General features: G+C 40.2%; 1 protein-coding gene across 2 annotated transcripts in view; it reads left to right on the top strand.

The window, feature by feature from the left end:
• FREM2 (FRAS1 related extracellular matrix 2) overlaps positions 1-22,664 on the top strand; it is a 449,278-nt gene that overhangs the window by 11,391 nt on the left and 415,223 nt on the right. For both annotated transcript variants that reach the window (XM_080659410.1, XM_080659409.1), the window contains exon 2: positions 11,668-11,757. In XM_080659410.1, coding sequence (XP_080515536.1) covers positions 11,668-11,757 — 90 coding nt within the window. The remainder of the gene's footprint in view (positions 1-11,667; positions 11,758-22,664) is intronic.

The raw sequence follows: 22,664 nt of genomic DNA, 5'->3' as shown, positions 1-22,664 counted from the left end.
TTTTCTTTTGTTTTATTATGAAGGGATAAGCTAAAATATATTCTGATTGATTTTCATTGCAGTAAATTAAATTAATTTAGCACATATGGCCAGAAAAAGTTATTCCTAAATAGATAGATAAAATGTTTGATAGGAGAAAAACTAATTTATAAAATGTATTAAATTTCATTATTAGAAAAAGTTAACAAAGTGGAATTAGACAAATTACAGAAATTATTTAGTTATTTTAATCTTTACCTCTCTGCTAAGGTGACCCTGCTCTCTCAACTCTAGGTCAAAATCACTTTTCTCAAATACCTGGATTTTTTTTCTTGTGAGAGCTCATTTATAAATCATTTTTATAAGTTTCCCCAAAGAGTTTGAACAAGGGTATGGTTTCAGCCATGTTAATGAACTTAGAATTTTTCAAAACCCATGGAATGGTTGTGTGGATATACTGAGATATATTCAATGCATATTTAACATTCAGAAAAAAAATCTAGTTAATTGTTAGATGTTTGCTTAAAGAAGATTACATTTTGGCTTCTAGGTTTTTATTTCCCTAATAGTTCTATACCATAAGAAGTGTGTGTCTACATATATGTAATATGTTTATGTTATTTTTAGAGGTACCTGTAGAATAACAGTGTTATGACCAAAGTCTTTATTTCCTAGAGATTTTTTAAAAGTCCCCTTATTGAACTATGAATTATTAACAGAGTTATAAAGAAAATGAAAAGGGTTTGTTCCAACTAATTAATATTGCATGCCCTAATTTGGAGGGAAAATTTGACGCCTGAATGTCATATAAATGCATTCATTTTCTCTTTACTTAAAAAATGTTCTTAAAATCAATTTTGAATTAGTGATTTATTTCAATTAAACTATCTCCTAAGTACTATAGTTTAAGCAAACATTAATATAGAGTTTAGTGTACTAAACAGTTTTTTTTTTTTCGTAATAGAGCTTACAGATTTTCTTATAAAATTAAAGGTTTTTCCCCACATGACCAGAAGACATTGTCCTTATGCTAAGGATGAGTAGTCAGAGGATAGTTCACTTCATTTCTTACTGATAAATTAAAGGTTGTAAAAAGTAAGAGTTATAAGAGTAAACAAGTAAAGAGCTGTGGAGGGGGGCTTCCCTTCTTATCCTTTTGAAATGTCAGACATAGGAAGGTAGAGATGCAAGTGTAGTCCTCTAGACCTCTGGGTATCATTTTTTTAAGTCAATTTTTTGAGACTTTACTGAATATTAGTCCCTGAGCAAAGGACTGTGGGAAGTTATGATGAAAAAAATAAATTCCCAGAAGTTTTTAATCTTCTAGGAAAGGTAGCCATGCAGAAAGCTAAACATGATACAGGACAGAAATTGGGGGGATTATAGTAGAGCTAGAAATGAAATGCTAAGGGTCAACAAAACATTTTAAACTTGTTTCAACTCCAAGTTCCTCTATTAGCAATAAGGTACTATTAACTACCAAATGAAATTGTTCCCTACTCAGATGTCTGATGGTAAGCAAGTCACTTTTCAAAACTGTGTGTGCCAAGATAGAACACACATTTCATATCTATAAAGTGGAGCTATAGCAACTGATGGAGTAATTTCTTGATTCTAATATCTTATACTAGAGGCCCAGTGCATGAATTCGTGCATGGGTAGGGTCCGGCCGACCTGGCCCCAATTAGGGCAGATCAGGGCTGGGCCTTTTGGGAGGAGGAGATGTCAGGAGGTTGGCCAGCTGGCCTGCCCGATCGAGGCCCAATCAAGGCTGGGCTGGCTGTGGGGAGGGGCCACGATTGGCTGGTGGGCCCTGTCCCTGATTGGGGTTGGAGGGCTGATTGGGGGCGGGGCCAGCCAAGGGGAGGGGCTGTGGGTGGTGGGTCAGCTGGCCCACCTCTGAATGTGGTGAGGGGTGTTGACTGGGGGCCAGAGGCCTGGTGGAGGGGCCATGGTGGTTGGCCAGCTGACCCTGTCCCTGATCAAGGTGGGGGAACCAATCTGGGGTGGGGCCGGGTGGGGGGAGGGGCAGCAGGCTGGTCAGGGTGGTGGGTGCCCATTGGAGGTGGGGCCGGCCCAGGGGAGGGGCTGCAGGAGGTTGGCTGGCCAGCCCCACCCCCTGATCAGGCCAGTTCACTGGCCACAGTGGGCATCATAGTGACCGGTCATTGGTCATTCTGGTCGTTACAGACACTGATTTTTTATATATATAGATGACTTGAGACTATACTTTGTAAAATAATTTCCTTATATATAATGCCTGTAAATGTGATAGCATAAACTTAGTAAACCTCTTTTTTATTTTAATTGAATTGATTGGGATGACACTGGTTAACAAATTTATACAGATTTCAGATGCACAATTCTACAATACATAATCTGTACACTGTTTTGCATGTTCACCACCCCAAGTTAAGTCTCCATCCATCACCATTTATCCCTCTATACCTTTTCCACCTACCCCCATCCACCTTCTTTCCTGGCAACCACCACACTGTTGTCATGTCCATGAGTTCTTTCTCATTTGTTTTTCTTTTTTGCTCAAGTCCTTCACCCTCCCCACCCAACCACCTCCCCTGACAGGTGCCAGCTTACTCTCTATCCATGAGTCTGTCTCAATTTTGCTTGTTAGTTCATTAGATAAACATAAAAGTGAAATTATACGGTATTTGTCTTTCTCTGATTGGCTTACTCCTCTTAGCATAATGCTCTCAAGGTCCATCCATGCCAACACAAGAATGAATTTCTTTGTCTTTTACTGTCGAGTAGTATTCCATTGTGTAAATGTACCATAGCTTCTTTATCCTCCCATCTACTGATCAACACTTCCAAGTCTTGGCTATTATAAATAACTAGAGGCTCAGTGCACGAAATTTGTGCATGGGGGTGTGTCCCTCAGCCCAGCCTGCACCCTCTCCAATCTGGGACCCCTCGAGGATCGGGCCTAAACAGGCAGTCGGACATCCCTCTCACAATCCAGGACTGCTGGCTCCCAACTGCTCGTCTGCCTGCCTTCCTGATTGCCCCTAACTGCTTCTGCCTGCCAGCCTGATCACCCCCTAACCACTCCCCTGCCGGCCTGATTGATGCCTAACTGCTCCCCTGCCAGCCTGTTTGCCCCTAACTGCCCTCCCCTGCAGGCCTGGTCACCCCTAACTGCCCTCCCCTGCAGGCCTGGTCCCCCCAACTGCTCTCCTCTGCAGGCCTGGGTCCCCCTCAACTGCCCTTCCCTGCAGGCCCAGTTGCGCCCAACTTCCCTCTTCTGCCAGCCTGGTCACCCCTAACTGCCCTCCCCTGCAGGCTTGATCACCCCCAACTGCCCTCCCTTGCAGGCCTGGTCTGTCCCAACTGCCCTCCCCTGCTGGGCTGATTGCCCACAACTGCCCTCCCTTGCAGACCTGGACCCTCCCAACTGCTCTCCCCTGCTGGCCATCTTGTGGTGGCCATCTTGTGTCCACATGGGGTCAGTCATCTTTGACCACATGGGGGTAGCAATCTTGTGTGTTAGAGTGATGGTCAATTTGCATATTACTCTTTTATTAGATAGGATAGAGGCCTAGTGCATGGGTGGGGGTGGGGGCCAGCTGGTTTGCCCTGAAGGGTATCCCGGATTAGGGTGGGGGTTCCCTTGTGGTGTGGGATGGCTTGGGAGAGGGGCCTGTGGTGGTTTGCAGGCTGGCCCACACCCCCCAGCGACCCAAGTGGAGGCCCTGGTATCTGGGATTTATTTATCTTCTATAATTGAAACTTTGTAGCCTTGAGTGGAGCCAAGCCTCCTGCTCGCTCCATGGCTGCAGCCATTGTTGTTAGGATTTATTTATCTTCTATAAATGAAACTTTGTAGCCTTGAGTGGAGGCCTAGGCCGGCCAGGGTGTGTGGAAAGCTTGGCTTCCTCCATCACTGGTGGCAACTCAAGCCTCCTGCTCTCTCCAGCTCCATGGCTGCTGCCATTTTTGTTGGGATTTATTTATCTTCTATAATTGAAACTTTGTAGCCTTGAGTGGAGCCAAGCCTCCTGCTCACTCCATGGCCGCAGCCATAGTTGTTAGGATTTATTTATCTTCTATAAATGAAACTTTGTAGCCTTGAGTGGAGGCCTAGGCCGGCCAGGGTGTGTGGAAAGCTTGGCTTCCTCCATTACCGGGGAAACCCAAGCCTCCTGCTCTCTCCGTGGCCGCAGCCATCTTGTTTGGGTTAATTTTCATACTCGCTCCTGATTGGCTGGTGGGCGAGGCTTGTGGGTGTAGCAGAGGTATAGTCAATTTGCATATTACTCTTTTATTAGATAGGATTAGAGTCCCGATGCATGAAATTTGTGCATGGGTAGGGTCCCTAGGCCTGGCTGGGAATCAGGGCTGATATGTGGGGCGACCAGCAGGGCTATCAGGGGGCCCCCACTGGCACCCGCCTTGGCCGGCCTGGGGCCTGTGGGCTGGGGGCAGCTCCTGTGTTGAGCGTCTGCCCCCTCATGGCCAGTGTGCATTATAGCGACCAGTCATTCCGCCGGTCATTCCGCTAGTCGGTCGATTTGCATATTAGGCTTTTATTACATATGATAGGATGGTGCAATGAACACAGGGGTGCATATATTCTTTAAAATTCGTGTTTTGGTTTTCTTCAGATAAATTTCCAGGTGTAGAATTGCTTGGTTATAAGGCATTTCTATTTTTAATTTCTTGAGGCACCTCCATACTGCTCCCCACAGTGGCTGTATCAATCTTCATTCCCACCAACAGTGCACAAGCATTACTTTTCTCCACATCCTTGCCTATACTTGCTGGTTGTTGATTTATTGATGATAGCCATTCTTCTAGGTATGAGAGGATATCTTGTGGTTTGAACTTGCATTCCTCTGATTATTACTGACGTTGAGCATCTTTTCATAGTTTAAGGTCCAATCTGTATGTCCTCTGTGGAGACATATGTATTCAGATCCTTTGCCCATTTTTGAATTGGATTGTTCGTTTTTTTTGGTATTGAGTTTTATAAGTTCTTTATAAATTTTGGATATTAACTTCTTATCAGATGTATTGAACTTCTTTTTTTTGTTATTTTTTTTTATTTGTGTAATTTTTTAATGGGTAGTGGGTATCAAGCTATATGGACTTTACATTACATTGGATAATATTTCTTAAGTTATATAACAGTTTTATTCTTGCCAACATTATAATATCTAGAAATCAAATCCTTTTAACTATTTAAATTTAAGATGGAAATTCTTTTTTTTTAAAATAAATCTTTATTCAGATTATTACAATTATTTCTCCTTTTTCCCCCCATAGCTCCCCTCCACCCATTTCCCACCCCACCTTCTGCCCTTACCTCCCCCCCACTGTCCTCATCCATAGGTGTATGATTTTTGTCCATTCTCTTCATGAACCCCCCATACCCCTTTCCCCCTGAGAGTTATCAGTCCACTCCCTTTCTATGCCCCTGATTCTATTATATTCACCAGATTATTCTGTTCCTCAGGTTTTTAATTCACTTGATTTTTAGGTTCGCTTGTTGATAGATATGTATTTGTTGTTCATAATTTTTCTCTTTACTTTTTTCTTCTTCCTCTTCTTTAAGAATACCTTTCAGCATTTCATATAATACTGTTTTGGTGGTGATGAACTCCTTCAGCTTTTTCTTATCTGTGAAGCTCTTTATCTGCCCTTCAATTCTGAATGATAGCTTTGCTGGGTAGAGTAATCTTGGTTGTAGGTTCTTGCTATTCATCACATTGAAAATTTCTTGCCACTCCCATCTGGCCTGCATAGTTTCTGTTGAGAAATCAGCTGACAGTCGTATGGGTGCTCCCTTCTAGGTAATTAACTGTTTTTCTCTTGCTGCTTTTAATATTCTCTCTTTGTCTTTTGCTCTTGGCATTTTAATTATGATGTGTCTTGGTGTGGTCCTCTTTGGATTCCTTTTGTTTGGGGTTCTGTGGGCTTCCTGGACTTGTAAGTCTATTTCTTTCACCAGGTGGGGGAAGTTTTCGGTCATTATTTCTTCAAATAGGTTTTCAGTATCTTGCTCTCTCTCTTCTTCTGGCACCCCCATAATTCTGATGTTGGTACGCTTGAAGTTGTCCCAGAGTCTTCTTACATTATCTTCAACTTTTTGGATTTTTTTTTTTTTGCTTTTTGCTTTTTTGGTTGAGTGTTTTTTGCTTCTTGGTATTTCAATTCTTTGACTTGATTCTTGGGTTCCTCTATTCTGTTTCTGGGTCTCTGTATAATATTTTTTATTTCAGTCAGTGTATGTTTAATTTCTAGTTGGTCCTTTTTCATATCTTCGAGGGTCTCGTTATATTTATCGGCCTTTTCTAGGATATTCTTAAAAAGTCTTATAACTGTGGTTTTGAATTCTGTATCCAGTCGTTTGTTTCCCTCCATTTCTTTCGTTTGTGATCTGATTCTTTGACCCCGCATTTTCACTGATTCCCTGAGTTGGTAAGGTAGATATTTGTGCTAGGTTTCCAATATGGCCCAGTGGGTCTGCTTCCCCAGTTAACCTGAGGTGGACACTCTTGGTGCACCCCTTTGTGGACTGTGTGTACAGCCTTGTTGTAATTAAGTCTTTATTGTTGTTGGTATCACTGGAAAGAATTCACCTTCGGGCCAGTTGGCTGTAAGGATCAGCTGTGTCTATGCTGGGAGAAGTTCGGTGCTGGAGACAGCCTTATAGGATTAGACTTGCCAAATTGCAATAGCCTCTGTGCTCAGCTTGGATGGGGTGGAGTCTCAGTTTTGGCTTCCTGTCAGCCTTGCTTTTGCACGCATGTGCACTTTCAGTCCTCCGCCTTCCCCGGCTCCCGAGTCTCCGCCCGAGAGTCCAGACTCCCCCCGTAAGAGCGTGGGTCCCCAGGGGTTCGCCCGAAACTGGGGTTCAGTGCTGTCAGAACTGGGATTCAGTGCGGTCGGAAGCTTCCTTCCCCCTTCCGCCAGAGAAAGTCAGCCAGGCTCTCAGCCGCCCTTCCTCTCTGCGCGCACAAAGCCCCTTTGCCATACCTCCAATTCTCTGTGAGCTTTCCTCTTTCCTTCTAGTTGTAGAATTTTCACTCAGCCAGCTTTCCTGTGGTTCTGGATGGTGTCCGTTCTGTCTTTTAGTTGTAGTTTTGAAATTGTTGTGCGAGGCAGAAGTTTAGGTGTTTACCTATGCCGCCATCTTGGTTTCTCCCCCCATAGGTCAAGCCTGAACTTCTTATCAGATGTATTGACAAACATGTTTTTCCATTTAGTGGGTTGTCTTTTCATTTTGTTGATGGTTTCTTTTGCTATGCAAAAGCTTTTTAGTTTGATGTAGTCCCATTTGTTTATTTTTCTTTTGTTCCCCTTCCCTAATAGATATATCAGAAAAAAATATTGCTAAAAGAAGTGTCCAAGAATGGCCCTTTTACATTTCTTGTAATACTGGTTTGGTGGTAGCAAACTCCTTTACTTTGTCTTGTTGGGGAGGCTCTTTATTGTTACTATTTTAAATGATAGCCTTGCTAGCTAAAGTAGCCTTGGTTAAAGGTTCTTGCTTTTCATCACTTTGAATATTTCATGTCAAGCCCTTCTGGTTTGAAACATTTCTGTTGAGAAATCAGCTGACAGTCTTATGGGAGTTCCCTTTAGGTAACTACCTTTTTCATGTGGCTCTTAAGATTCCCTCTTTGTCTATTATCTTTGACATTTTAATTATGATGTGTCTTGGTGTGAGCCTCTTTAGGCCCTTCTTATTTGGGACTCTTTGCACTACCTGAACTGTGTGTCTTTTGCCTTTACCAGGTTAGGGAAGTGTTTGGTCATTATTTCTTCAAGTGTTCTTTTTTTTCTAATTTCTTTATTGATTGTGGTATTACATATGTGTCCTTATCCCCCCATTACCCCCAACGTCCCCCCAATTCATGCCCTTACCCCCCCCCTGTTGTCTGTGTCCATTGATTACGCTTATATGCATGCACATAAGTCCTTTGGTTGATCTCTCTCCCTTACCCCCACCCTCCCCTACCTTCCCTGATGTTTGAGATTCTGATTGATGTTTCTTTGCCTCTGGATCTGTTTTTGTTCATCAGTTTATGTTGTTCATTATATTCCATAAATGAGTGAGATCATGTGATATTTATCTTTCTCTGCCTGGCTTATTCCACTTAGCATAATGCTCTCCAGTTCCATCCATGTTGTTGCAAATGGTAAGAACTCCTTTTTTACTGCAGCATAGTATTCCATTGTGTAGATGTACCACAGTGTTTTAATCCACTCATCTGCTGATGGGCATTTAGGCTGTTTCTAAATCTTAGCTATGGTGAATTGTGCTGCTATGAACATAGAGGTGCATATATCCTTTCTGATTGGTGTTTCTAGTTTCTTGGGACATATTCCTAGAAGTGGGATTACTGTGTCAAACGGGAGTTCCATTTTTAGTTTTTTGAGGAAACTCCATACTGTTCTCCACAGTGGCTGCACTAGTCTGCATTCCCACCAGCAGTGCACGAGGGTTCCTTGTTCTCCGCATCCTCACCAGCACTTGTCATTTTTTGATTTGTTGATGATTGCCATTCTGACAGGTGTAAGATGGTACCACATTGTTGTTTTGATTTGTATCTCTCGGATGATTAGTGACTTTGAGCAGGTTTTCATATGTCTCTTGGCCTTCCTTCTGTCTTCTTTCAAAAAGTATCTATTTAGGTCAGTTGCCCATTTTTTGATTGGGTTGTTTAACTTCCTTTTATTAAGTTGTATGAGTTCCCTGTAGATGTTGGAGATTAAACCCTTATCGGTGATATCATTGGCAAATATGTTCTCCCATGCAGTGGGCTTTCTTGTTGTTTTGTTGATGGTTTCCTTTGCTGTGCAAAAGCTTTTTATTTTGATGTAGTCCCATTTGTTTATTTTCTCTTTAGTTTCCATTGCCCTAGAAGCAGTATCGGTGAAGATATTGCTTCAGCATATGTCTGAGGTTTCACTGCCTGCGGATTCCTCTAGTATTTTTATAGTTTCCCATCATATCTTCAAGTGTTCTTGATCATTGCTCTCTCTTCTCCTGATACCCCTATGATGTGGACGTTGTTATGCTTCATGTTGTCCAAAAGGCCTCTTAACCTATACTTTTTAAAAAAATTCTTTCTTTTGCTATTCTGATTGGGCATTTATTCTGCCTTGTCTTCTAAATAGCTGCTTCAATCCTCTGCTTTATCCAACCAACTATTTATTCCTCCAGTGTACTAGTATTCATTTTATATATGACATTCTTCATTTCTGACCTTTACTATTGTTTCTATGTCCTTTTTATAACCATTTCTTTGAACTCTATATCTGATAAATTGCTTGTCTCCATTTCATTTAGCTCTTTCTATTGAGATTTATTCTGTTCTTTCATTTGGGGTCTGTTTCTTAGTTTCCTCATTTTGGCTGCCTCTTTGTGTGTGTTTCTATGTATTAGATAGATCTGATTTGACTTCCAGTCTTCTTGGGATGCCCTAATGTAGTAGGTGTCCTGTTAGGTCCAGTGGTGCAGTCTCTTATATCACCTGAGCCGGGTGCTCTGGGAATGTCCCTTGTGTAGGTTATGTAGGACCCCCTGTTGTAATTTAATATTGATTGCTATTGGCCCATTTGTGTGTGGGATTGACTTTCAGGCTAGCTGACTGTGAAGCTCAACCTTGGCGATGGTGTGCAAGCTGCTATGCAGGTGCTGACTCCAGGATTGCTTAATTCACCTCAGTAGGGTTTAGTGCCTTCCAAGATTTCCCTTTGGATATGCTACTTGTGAAGCTTATTGGAATCTTTTCTGTTTTTGTTTGAAGCTGGCCACTAGGTGTGTTGGTTCTGGGCCTCTGGGGAGGCACTCAGTTGCAGGCAACTGTCAGATGCTGCCTGTAATTGGCCTCAGGAAACCTGTTTGGAGCTAACAGCAAACCACAGTTTGTGACTGCCTCTTCTGTGGCTGAGTACACAGGGGAAGGACTAAGATGTGCACCAAGGCTAGCTTTTACCAGCACCAGGCCTGAAGGCAGGTCACCAAAAGTCCAAAGGCACCCAGAGTTCAGCCTTTCCTTCCTCCACCTGCAGTCCACCTGTTAGGCTCAGTCACTGAAAGAACCTCTGGCTGTACTCCTCACCAGGGTGTAACATCCACATAGTGGGGCGAGAGGAAGTTCAGAGTGTGGGGCTATTGCCTTCCCCTCGACTGATGCCACACAGAGCAGAATGTTCCACTTACAAAAGATGGCATCAATGGTATGGGAGAATGACTCAGCACAGGGATTTTGGTGGCTGTCCCTTCAGGTCCCTTCCAAAGCCACAAACCCCAAACTCCTCATGCAACTCTAATTCTCTCTGTCCTCCAACCACCAGAGCCCAGGGTGAGTGGCTGCAAGTAAAATTTTGTGCATTGGCCCTTTAAGAGGATTCCTGTGCCTCTAGCCATTTCTCCCTGGTGGACAGAAACCCTGTTACTTTTCATAGCCTGATGTTGGTGACTCTCTTGCTCTGGGCTGGAGAGCCTAGCTTGGAGTTTAGACTCTATGCTCCTCAGGGGGAACTTCCACAGCTGAGATATCCCTTCAGAACTTAAGCCACCGCTCGTGGAAGCAGGGTCAGCGCTTTTTGTATCTCTGCCTTTTCCACCAGTCTCAATGTGGCTTCCTCTGTAAATTTATGGTTATAAGACTTCTCTTTAACTACTGTGCAGTTGGTTATTTAGGATGATTGTTCTATAATTTAGTTGTAATTCCAGTTTGGTCCTGGAAAGAGGGGAGTATAGCTTCTACCTATTCTGCCATCTTGGATCCTACTCTTAGTAGAGTTCTTAAGAGATGGAAAAACAATAGAGAATACATGAGACAAATAAATATTACATATCATTGTTGATGGAATTTTTAGCTATGTTCTTGATTTTACACAGCTTTGGAAATAACTACTTACTGCTTAAAGTCAATCAAATAATGGTTTATTTTGAGTATCACAGAACAGAGTATTTGTTTTATTGTTTTCTGTGTCGCATCATTAAGGAGAGGAACTGGTAAAATGAATGAATAAATTGTAAGAATTGTATTTTAGTCAATATTAAAAACAAATTATGCCAGGAAATTTGATAGCTAATGTAGGAAGCAACAGAAAGAGCATTTCTGAAACAGAATAATTTTTTTTTCCTATGAATAAAGTTTTTAGATATTATTAGATGTTTTTTATTTTATGTTCTCTCATGTTAGTTATTTCAATCTGGGATCTTAAAAAAATTGTGATTTTTTTTTTTCTTTCAAAATTTGTACTGCTTAATACCAGAAGTCTGCTAAACTACAAGTGGTAAGAAAGTTAGCTTGAAGGAGGGCAGGGTAACCTCTTTCCTCTTAGGGGCAGTCCTTTAGGGAGACAATGGGTGTGATTTCAGTAGTGCCAGGGAATCTGTCATGCTTCCAAATATCTTTCTTTCTACCTGTCATGGAACCTGACAGTCCATATTTAGGCAGTGACTTCTTTGGTGCATGAACATGCAAATGCTATTGAGAGAGGCAACACCTTACTATTATTATAACCTAATTCTTATATTCTGTATAAAGGGATCAGATTTCTATGGAATAGCTGAAATCCAGAAATAAGATAGCACTGTTTCCCTTAGGAAAAGAAGGGGATGGGGATAGTTACAACCAATAGGATTTCATAATTCATCAATTTTGCCCTAGTGACTAATCATCTTGTTCTTTGGTTATTTTCTAGCTGACATTGATGACATGAAAATATGCTATGTTTTAAGAGAAGGGGCTAATGCCACAAGTGATATATTCCAATTTACAGTTGAAGATAGTGGTAAGTTTGTCACTCTCCTTTTAGTATAAACAAGGAGAATGATTTTCATTGGTAGCTCTTTGATATTACAAGGAATCTGTATCAAGTGTTATTTTATGCTCACCTGATTTTATACTAAATTTGGTGTTTGCTATATTATATTCTCAATCTGATACAGTGCTACTCTGCAATAATTTTATTTTATTTGCATTATATGCAATAATTTTAGATAAATGTTCTAATTATGTTATTTTTGTTTTATGATTTATAAAGCACTAAAAAGAAATATCTGTATAAATAGGATTTCCATTTTCAGTTGTTCAGATTATGCTCTGTATAAGGCTGCCTGCTTGAGGTGATAAGAGGGTATTGGAATTTAGCCCAGCTCCACTTGCACGCCATTTGCTTACCTGGGTGTCCCTAACAGGGTATGTCTACTCATGTACAAATTAGAACAAGTTGCCTTTTTCTAATTTGCACAAGGGTACTGTGTGGTTTAGTGCTGGTGAAAAATATGTTGCTTTCACCAAGGAATCTGTGCTAAATAAATGTGTTTAAATCTCACCAATCTCAGTATGTCTGATGACTTTCTTTTTTGGGGGATTTTGTGACTTAGTCTAGATAAAATTTTCATTGGTGACGACAGAAGGACACTGTAGAGAATAGGATATGACCTGTAATCTAAGTCCCCTTTGCAATTTTATTGTCATTTTTCCTTCAAAGCTTTGACTGCTGCTCAGACTTTTTTTTTCAGTTCTCTTCCTAACCCTGTAGACGAGGAGAGAAAAAGGCTGCTTCCAGGTTGATTTAAAAGGATGTTTCTGTTCTCACCTGCTCTTAAGAGAAGCAATAGAACATCAGGAAGAATGTGTATTGTATGAATAGGACATAAGAAGTGAGGGAATATGTGTAAGAGAGAAGAGTGAGGGAGAAAAAAAGTAATTCAGATTGATTCATCTGTTTCCATGTGATGTTTTTTTTTTGTTTTTTTTTTAAATATATGTTTTATTGATTTTTTACAGAGAGGAAGGGAGAAGGATAGAGAGTTAGAAACATCGATGAGAGAGAAACATCGATCAGCTGCCTCCTGCACACCCCCTACTGGGGATGTGCCCCCAACCAAGGTACATGCCCTTGATCGGAATCGAACCTAGGACCCTTCAATCCGCAGGCCGACGCTCTATCCACTGAGCCAAACCGGTTTCGGCTCCATGTGATGTTTTTAAAATGGCATGCTATTATGTCATCTATCGCAAAAAGATTACATGCTTACTCTTCACATGTTTTGAAACAGTAAATAACACTTATTTAAAATATCTTTGGCCCTAACTGATTTGGCTCAGTGGATAGAGCGTCTACCTGTGGACTGAAGGATCCCAGGTTCGATTCCCAAGGGCATGTACCTTTGTTGCAGGCACGTCCCTAGTAGGGGATGTGCAGGAGGCAGCTGATCGATGTTTCTCTCTCAACGATGTTTCTAACTATTTCTTTCCCTTCCTCTCTGTGAAAAAAAATCAATAAAATATATTAAAATATCTTTGGATGTAACATGATCACAACACTGAAAAATGAAATCTGCTGGGACTGTGCCAGTGAGGCAAAAAAGTGTTAACTTGGGTTCAACTAGTTTGTTTCTACCCCAAGTCAGATATTTAAGAAAGTTAATGCTTTGTTTTTATAGTAACCAAATCATATGTAAGTATTCTATTTGTTGATAAGTGAATCTTAGAATAAAATAAAATTCTAAAAAGGAAACCAACTCATAAAAAAATAATCTACTGCTCAAATGAGAAATTCTAGTCAGTAAACTTTATAGTGAGATGCTAATATAATCTAAATTAGTATAGCTCATTAACATTTAAAGACTAAATTATTGGTTCAAGGCACCATGTTTATTTTAAGTAATGACTGAGTAAACCTCAATAGTAAAATTATGATTTTCTTTAAAATTGCAAAAAAACCCAAAAACCTGTTTGAAATTCAATGGCTATGATTCTAAGATGTAGCTTATATTTACTTATATATTTTGCTTCATTATATATTTTGCCCCCTCATTATATATAAAGGCTGGAGCAAAAGCATGTTTACAGTAGTTCATATGGAAAATAATACAACAATTAATAAATGATAATATAAGAATAAAATCTGTTTCACGTACAACTATAAACCTACTTTTTTCTCATCCTGTATATATATATACTCTATAACTCTGTACTTTTTTTTCCCCTTAGCTAGATGGAATGGTAACAGTTACTTTAAAATTTGTGTCTATATTCAAATTTTTGGAAAAATTTTAAGTTAGGAATGATTAGCTGAAGAGATTGGTTTTGTTTTGGATTTGTTGAAAATGTGGCTGAGCTGATAAAGATTGTTTTTATGGAAATAAGAACTAAATCATTTCAGGAGCTTTTTCAAAACTAGGGTTTTCATGTGTGAGAGAAAAATTCCAGAGATGGGTTTACCTTTCTTCTCTTTACTGACATGGCATTACTTACATATTTGATATATAATAATCCTATATAATAAAAGGGTAATATGCAAATTGACCCTAATGGCGGAACAACCAGAATGACATTCGACCAGTCACTATGAAGCACACTGACCACCTCTTGGTCCCTTTCCCTGGCCATCAGGCTCTAATTGCCTGACGGCAAACAGGGAACCCGGGGTGAATGGCAGTGGGGGGTGGGGCCGGGGAAGATGGCCCTGATCGCAGGCCAGGCCTAGGGACGAATTTTGTGTGCCAGGCCTCTAGTATTATCATAAGAACCTGCTAGCCACAGAATTCTTCTGTTATGATGTAAAAATGGATTAGGGCCACCTATCACTAATGGAATGGTACTTAGAACAGAGTTATTGCTTTTTATTTTTGGAGGCAATGACCAAATGACAGGTCTAAAGAGTATGCTATTTGAAGAACAGATAATGTCAAGATTTTCACTTAGGCAGTTTCTGCCCTACCCTGCCAGCCTGGTTACCCCCAACTGCCCTCCCCTGCAGGCCTGTTCACCCTGACCTGCCCTCCCCTGTTGGCCTGGTTGCCCCTAACTGCTCTCCCCTGCAGGCCTTGTCCCCCCCCCCCAACTGCCCTCCCCTGCAGGCCTGGTTGTCCCCAACTGCCCTCCCCTGCAGGCCTGGTCCTTCCCAACTTCCCTCCCCTTCTGGCCCAGTCACCCCTAACTTGCCCTCCCCTTCCAGCCTGATCACCCCTAACTGCTCTCCCCTGCTGGCCTGGTTCCCCCCAACTTCCCTCCCCTGCAAGCCTGGTCCCCCCCCCCCCAATTGCTCTCCCTGCAGGCATGGTCCCCCCCCCCAAACTGCCCTCCCCTGCAGGTCTGGGTCCACCCCCAACTGCCCTCCCCTGCAGGTCTGGGTCCACCCCAACTGCTCTCCCCTGCAGGCCTGGTAATTTGAACTTTTTTTGGGTTCTCCAGGCCTAGTTTTTAGGAAAGTTTAATAGATAAGAATGAAGTCAGGATAGGATTGGCTAATGAAGAAAAAGTTCTGTGTCCTCTGGAGTGTAAATTTTTGTTTTAGAACACTGTGTCTTAAAATTTGTAATATTCTTTCTTGGCATCATACTATATTATTTTTTTAAAGTTACACATAAAAATAGTTATTCTTTCTAAAGTTCAAATAAACATAAATCAAATCAATCTTAAGCTACCATTTTTTTTTACCTATTTTATCAAATAAATTACAAAAAAAACCCCTTTTTTAAAAATCACATAATACACAGTCCAATCAGGGTAGCTCAGTGGTTGAGCATCAACCAAGAGGTCACTGGTTCAATTCCTGGTCTGGGTACTGCCAGAGTTCTGGGTTCCATCCCCAGTAGGGGACATGCAGGAGGCAGCTGATCTATCTTTCTCTCTCATTGATGTTTCCATCTCTCTCTCTAAAAATCAGTAAAAAAACATATTTTTAAAAATACCCTTTAAAAAGTCACTTAATATGGGGATTACGATGAAATAGGTACACTGAATGCAGTCTGTAAAATTGTAAACTGAGAAAATGCTTTTGAAGGAAAATCTGTGAGTATATAGTTGGAGTCATGAAGGCTCTAATATCCTATTCCACTTGAAACATAGCTCAACAGAAGGAAAATATTATAAACACATGTATGTCACCAAGTAAAAACAAAAATCTAGAAATTAAATTCTCAATAAAAATAGAAAAAGCTTTTTAGTAATGGCATCAACATAACAAAATATGCAGCTCTTAAAATTTATAATTATAAAGTCTTTCATAGAGTAATGTTAAAGTGATCACTTAGTAATGAAATGTGTTTATTGGAAAATTAGTGTAGAATATGAAAATATTATATCAAAATATATCCAGGTATTCTGGGGCCTGTCAACATATGCAAACTCATAGTTACTATTTATAAGGTCAAACTCTGAAGTCAGGAAATATGCTCCCATTATCTGCGGCTTCATTTAAGGAGCTTGTGAAAATGAGTATATGTAGCAATTACCTATGGATTAGCTAAACCATCTTCTATTTTGTTTTTACCCTTTATGTCTTCATGATGTCTTCTTAAGGATAACTCATAATAATTACCACAGACCTGAAAAATACATTCTCCTTTTATAATTGCCTCTTTGAATTCTAATTTCAGATCTAGTACTCCAGAATTTTGTGGAAAGAAATAAAGCATGTATTCTTTTATCCCCTTTATAAACAAATATAGTATTTTTATCTAATTTGCTCTCAGCATTAAACTCTGTAATTTTCCTATAAAGTATTCTAACATGAAAGTGCTTCTGTCTCTTTTTAGTTTTCTCTGCAAGGAACTCTTCTAGCTCTTTATTATGACATGAAAGCCAGTCTCACATAATTATTCCAGATATGTTCCACCCTCAACCCTAATCACTGTTAATCACTCTTCAACACCAGGCCCAAATGTCATTTCCCCTCCAAAGTTAGTCACCCCCTTTTTTGTGTGCTTCTATTCTTACTTTTATTTACAACCCAAATGGTTGCATTCTTATTATGTGGGAATGTGAAGATCTTCATTAGTATAGAAGGATCAAAAAGGTTTCATTGATCCTTGTATTGTAGAACTTAATGCAGGGTTGAACACATGGTAAATATTTAACAAATATTAAAATGAATGTATAGATAAATGAGGAAAAGAAGCTCTTTTAAAATATAAGGATCAATTAAATAGTATTCTAACAAATGCTATACATAATTCCCATTTTACCTTTTACATTCCTTTAGAACATTCTCTTATGCTAGCATTAATTTAAATCCCTGTGGCACAAAGAAAGATTTTTAGTAAAGCTTTTACATTTTGTTGTTAATCCTCACCCGGGATATTTTTTCCATAGATTTTTAGAGAGAGTGTAAAGGAGGGGAAGAGAGCAAGAGAAACATTGATGTGAGAGAGGCACATCGATAGGTTGCCTCCCTTATGTGCCCCAACTGGGGCCTGGGATAAAGCCTGCAACTGAAGTATGTACCCTTGACTGGAATCCAACCTGTGGCCCTTCAGTCTGCAGGCTGATGCTCTAACCATAGAGCCAAACCAGCCAGGGCAAGCTTTCATATTTTTAAATTTTCTTATTGTTATTATTTTTCAATCTTTATTTTTGAAAGTATTACATAGGTCCTCCTTTTCCCCCATTAACCTCTTCTAGACCGCTCTAGTCCCCTTCTCCCCCAGGCCCGCACCATCCCATTCATTGTCTGTGTCCACAGATTATGCATATATGTATACAAGATCGTGGATTGATCCCTTCCCATCCACTCTCCCTATCCTATTTTTTAAACACATGAAATTGAACACTGTGAAAATTTCTTTGAAACCTTTGGTAAAATACACTTAAGGTTGAATAGATTCACAGTAACTGTAAGTCCAAAGCTGATGTTATTGTGAAAAATTCATTTCAGAAGAAAAAAGTTGTCATTTTATTATATAAACACTAGAGGCCTGGTGCACGAAATTCTGGCTCCTAACCACTCACTTGCTTGCCTGCCTGATCCCCCTAACTGCCCTGCCCTGCCTGCCTGATCCCCCTAACTGCCCTCCCCTGCTGGCCTGATCCCCCTAACTGCCCTCCCCTGCCAGCCTGGTCGCCCCTATTAACTTTTTTTTTTTTTAATCTTATCCCTTTCACACACAATTGTATTTGTCTTCCCTATTGGCTTTTCCCTGTCACACAATTTTTCTCTCTCCTTTATTTAACACTTTTTCCTACTGACTCATCATTTATAAACTTTTCTTTCCTTCTTATTTCCTACTTCTGTTCCATCATCCTTCTTCCCATCTTTCTCCTACCCTCCCTCTCTCCCTACATTCCTTCTTTCCTTTATCTTTACCCCTGCCCTTCCTCCCCTTTTCCTTCCTTCCCACCTTAATTTTTTCTTCACTTTCTCCCTCGGACCTACTTTGCTCCCTCCCCCATTTCTTCCTTCTTCCCATTCTCCTTTTAAGCTCTACTGGCTCCCCTTTAAAACTTTTCTTCCCTCCCTCTTTCTCTCTCCGCATTCTTCTCTACTTATTTCCACTGTTTTAATATCTATCTACCTGCCTAATTATTCACTATCATTTATCTATTTTTCTTTTCTGACTCTTACTTTTAGAATCTGTCCCCAGTACACAACTATACTTGATTTTCATTATAGTTCCTACAGTTCACTCACACATTCTCTTTCCTTCCTTAACTCTGCTCTCTATTGACTCCTTTATAAAGTTTTTCCCTCCCTCCTTCCCTTCTTAAAGCTTCCATTCGGAGGGGTGGGCATTAACCCCCAGTCCAGGGTTCAGCCCTGGCCAGGTGTTTGCCGCCCCCCCGCCCCCTTTCCCAGCCTCCCCGCCACTTTCCTGGTCCCATTCCCTGCCTGGGACACCTGGCCCAGCGAGGGTGGCCAAGGCCCATGCGGCCCGGGGGGTGCTGCTGCCGCAAAGCAGGAGCGCCTCTGCCCCGGATTGTCTTCCACTCTGTTCCAGACCTGTGGGTGCCTCCCAGCCAATGGCTGCACTGCCCTCCTCCACACCGCCTGTAACCTGCCCCTCACGGGGTGCACTTTCTCTTCCTCCCACGGTTGCCACCCCCTTCTGCATGCAATTTCCTTCCCCTCCTATTGTATCCTATCCTACCCCAGGCCTTGCAGCTGCCTGAGCTGAGGGCGGGGACACAGCCTGCTGATCCAGTCATGACCCCTGATGCTGTAATGGACAAATTTGCATATTCCTCTATTATTAGATTAGATTTATACCATTTAAAAAGGAAATAAACATTTTCTATGCATCTCTGAAATCTTAAGTATTTTTAATTAACCCATATTTTTGCCTCATGTGATCTGAGACAACATTATGACAGGTAGAGAGTAGAAAGCTATATTAGCATAAAGTATCCTCAGTCCTTATTAAAAAGTCATTATGTAATTTTTTATTACTTTCTTGTTCCTTTGCTTGTTTTCAGTCTCAAGGCCTCACCATTATACCCCATAAATTTATTTTTAGGCAAAGAAATAATTAGTATATGTGACCATCTGGCTTCATATAGTGAGTAGAAAGAGCCCTATGAAAATTGGTTTGCTGTTTTCTAGTTTGAATTCCTATATGTCATGGGCATGCAGTTGAAGAGAGTTCTGTCCTCAGGATTTGGCACTGAAACTGAGGTGTCAGACATGATATCTGTGTTGGCCATTATAACTAATCTGTTTCATAGCCAGACACTTCCTGCTGCTGCTGTCTTTGATTATGCCTTTTGGTGACCAATCTTCCATCCACCAAGATCCTTAATTTATATGCTACTGAAATATATAAAAAGCAACTTGACATAGTTGAAGAAGCTGCAAACTGATTTCTGTAAATGAAATGTCTGCTAAAGTCAATGCTTTCAGATTTTATTCTATATTTGACAACTGAATATCCAGATACAAAGAGACTGGAAGCTCTTCATTCTAGTTAGAAGAAGCACAAGTTTTTGTTTAAAGGTGACCAGTAACTTTAGGGTTTTAAGAAAAGTCATTATTGACAATTAGCCTTAATTTAAAGTAAGGGTCAGAAAATATAAGTGCCATAGTCAGAAAACAAGGCCTGAATAAGATCATACAGACATATTCAGCTTAGAGAAAAAAAGCAAAATGTTCTTGGCAATAAAATTAATTGCTGGTAACATGAGAACCAAAGGGAAGATAATGCCTTAGGGAGTTATAATAAGACAGTGAAGTAATGTCAGGCACTGATACAAATATTTTTACTCTGTAAGAGAGCATAAGATCTATTAGAATATAGACCCTGGAATGTAGTGTTGGCTATTATGGCAAAGTATTTATAAACCTTTCTTTTTCCATTGAGCAAAACTGTTTAGGTTATCAAGGATTTTCTATATCAGATTTCTGCCTTTAAAAGTATCACTCTATAAGGTACCTGTAATGTCCATTAAAGAAGTTATACCTTTTAAATAGAAAAGTATAAACTAAAGATTATTTATTATTCTTTTGGTTAATTTCAAAATCCTATATAATCTACACTAATAAAAGAGTAAGATGCAAATTGACTGTACCTTTGTGACACCCACCAGCCAATCAGGAGTGAGTATGCAAATTAACTAACAAATATGGCGGGTTAATTTGCATACACAGGCGCTGAGCGGCCAGGGGCAGGATGCTTGCATCATCACCATGGCAATGACACAGGCGTTCTGCACCGCCCCAGCCGCTCTGGGCCTCTGGGCAGCGTGGGAAGTGGAAAGGCGGCTCCGGGCCAGAGCAAAGCCAGAAAGGCGGCTCCAGCCAGAGTTAAGGCAGTGCCGGCAGCCAGGGGAAGGAAGGCCCGTTCTTGCAGGAATCTTTGTGCATTGGGCCTCTAGATATACTATTTTTATTGTGTTTGGTTTAGAAAAACTTTTCCTGCAAGATCTTTCAGTGACTATGAATTCTTTTTTTTTCTTGTTTATTTAAGTTTTTATAGTTATATCTTTTTTTATTGTTCAAAGTATTACATATGTCTCCTTTTCCCCCTGATTGACACCCCCCGCCACACCCACCCCCAAGGGCAAGCCCCCACTGCCCAAGTGTCTGTGTTCATTGGTTATGCTAATATGCATGCATACAAGTACTTTGGTTGATCCTAACCCCTGCCCCCACTTATGCCTTCTCTCTGAGGTTGGGTGGTCTGTTCAGTGCTACCTTGTCTCTGGACCAATTTTTGTTCATCGCTTTATGTTGATCATTATAACCCACATATGAGGGAGATCAGGTGATATTTATCTTTCTTTGAATGGCTTATTTTGCTTAGCATAATGCTCTCCATTTCCATCCATGCTGTTACAAATGGTACAAGTTCCTCCTTTTTTATAGCAGTGTAGTATTCCATTGTTTAGATGTACCACAGTTTTTTAATCCACTCCTCTGCTGATGGGCACTTAGGCTGTTTCCAAATCTTAGCTATTGTAAATTGTGCTGCTATGAACATAGGGGTGCATATGTCCTTTGTGATTGGTGTTTCTGACTTCTTGGGATATATTTCTAGAGGTGGGATTACTGGGTCAAATGGGAGTTCCATTTTTAGCTTTTTGAGGCAACTCCATACTGTTTTCCACAGTGGTTGCACCAGTCTGCATTCCCACCAGCAGTTCATGAGGGTTCCTTTTTCTCTGGATCCTTGCCAGCACTTGTCATTTGTTGATTTGTTGATGATAGCCATTCTGACAGGTGTGAGGTGGTACCTCATTGTTGTTTTGATTTGAATCTCTCAGATGATTAGTGACTTTGAGCATGTTTTTTATGTGTTCTTGGCTTTCTGAATGTCCTCTTTCAAAAAATGTCCATTTAGGTCCTTTACCCATTTTTTGATTGGATCATTTATCTTCCTTCTGTTAAGTTGTATGAGTTCCCTGTAAATTTTGAAGATTAAACCCTTATCATATCAATCAATGCAGAAAAAGCATTTGACAGAATCCAACACCCTTTCTTGATAAAAACTCTCAACAAATTGGGAATAGAGGGAACATATCTGAACTTTATAAAAGCCTTATATGACAAACCTATATCCAACATCATACTCAATGGGCAAAAACTAAATCCATTTTCTCTAAGAATAGGAACAAGACAGGAATGCCCACTCTCACCAATCCTGATATATATATATATATATATATATATATATATATATATATATATATCAGGATTGGTGAGAGTATATATATATATATATATATATATATATATATATGGAAGTGCTAGCCATAGCCATCAGACAAGAAGAAAAAATAAAAGGCATCCAAATTGGAAAAAATAAGTAAAACTGTCCTTATTCGCAGTTGACATAATACTGTACATAGAAAACCCCAAAGACTCCATCAACAAACTATTAGACTTAAACATGAATTTGGCAATTTAGCAGGATACAAAGTTAACACCCAGAAATCTATGGCTTTTTTATATACCAATAATGAACTCACAGAAAGAGAAACTAAAAAAAAAAAAAAATCCCATTTACAATTGCACCAAAAAATTTAAGATACCTAGGAATAAACTTAACTGAGGAGGTAAAAGACCTGTACTCAGAAAACTAGAGGACATTGAAAAAAGAAGTAGAGGACAACATAAACAAATGGAAGAACATACCATGTTCATGGATTGGTAGAATCAACATCATTAAAATGTCCATACTACCCAAAGCAATCTATAGATTCAATGCACTCCCCATTAAAATACCGACGGCATATTTCACAGACCTAGAAAGAACTCTCCAAAAATTCATCTGGAATAAAAAAAGAACCCTATTAGCCACAGCAATCCCGAGAAAGAAGAAGAAAGTTGGAGGGATCACAATACCAGATGTCAAGCTATATTACAAAGCCACTGTTCTCAAAACTGCCTGGTACTGGCACAAGAACAGACATACAGACCAATGGAACAGAACAGAGAACCCAGAAATAAACCCAAGTCCTTATGCTCAATATTTG

Source organism: Plecotus auritus (assembly GCF_963455305.1).
Source record: "Plecotus auritus genome assembly, chromosome: 3".
NCBI lineage: Eukaryota > Metazoa > Chordata > Mammalia > Chiroptera > Vespertilionidae > Plecotus > Plecotus auritus.
This window is presented reverse-complemented; position numbering and strand designations above follow the sequence as displayed.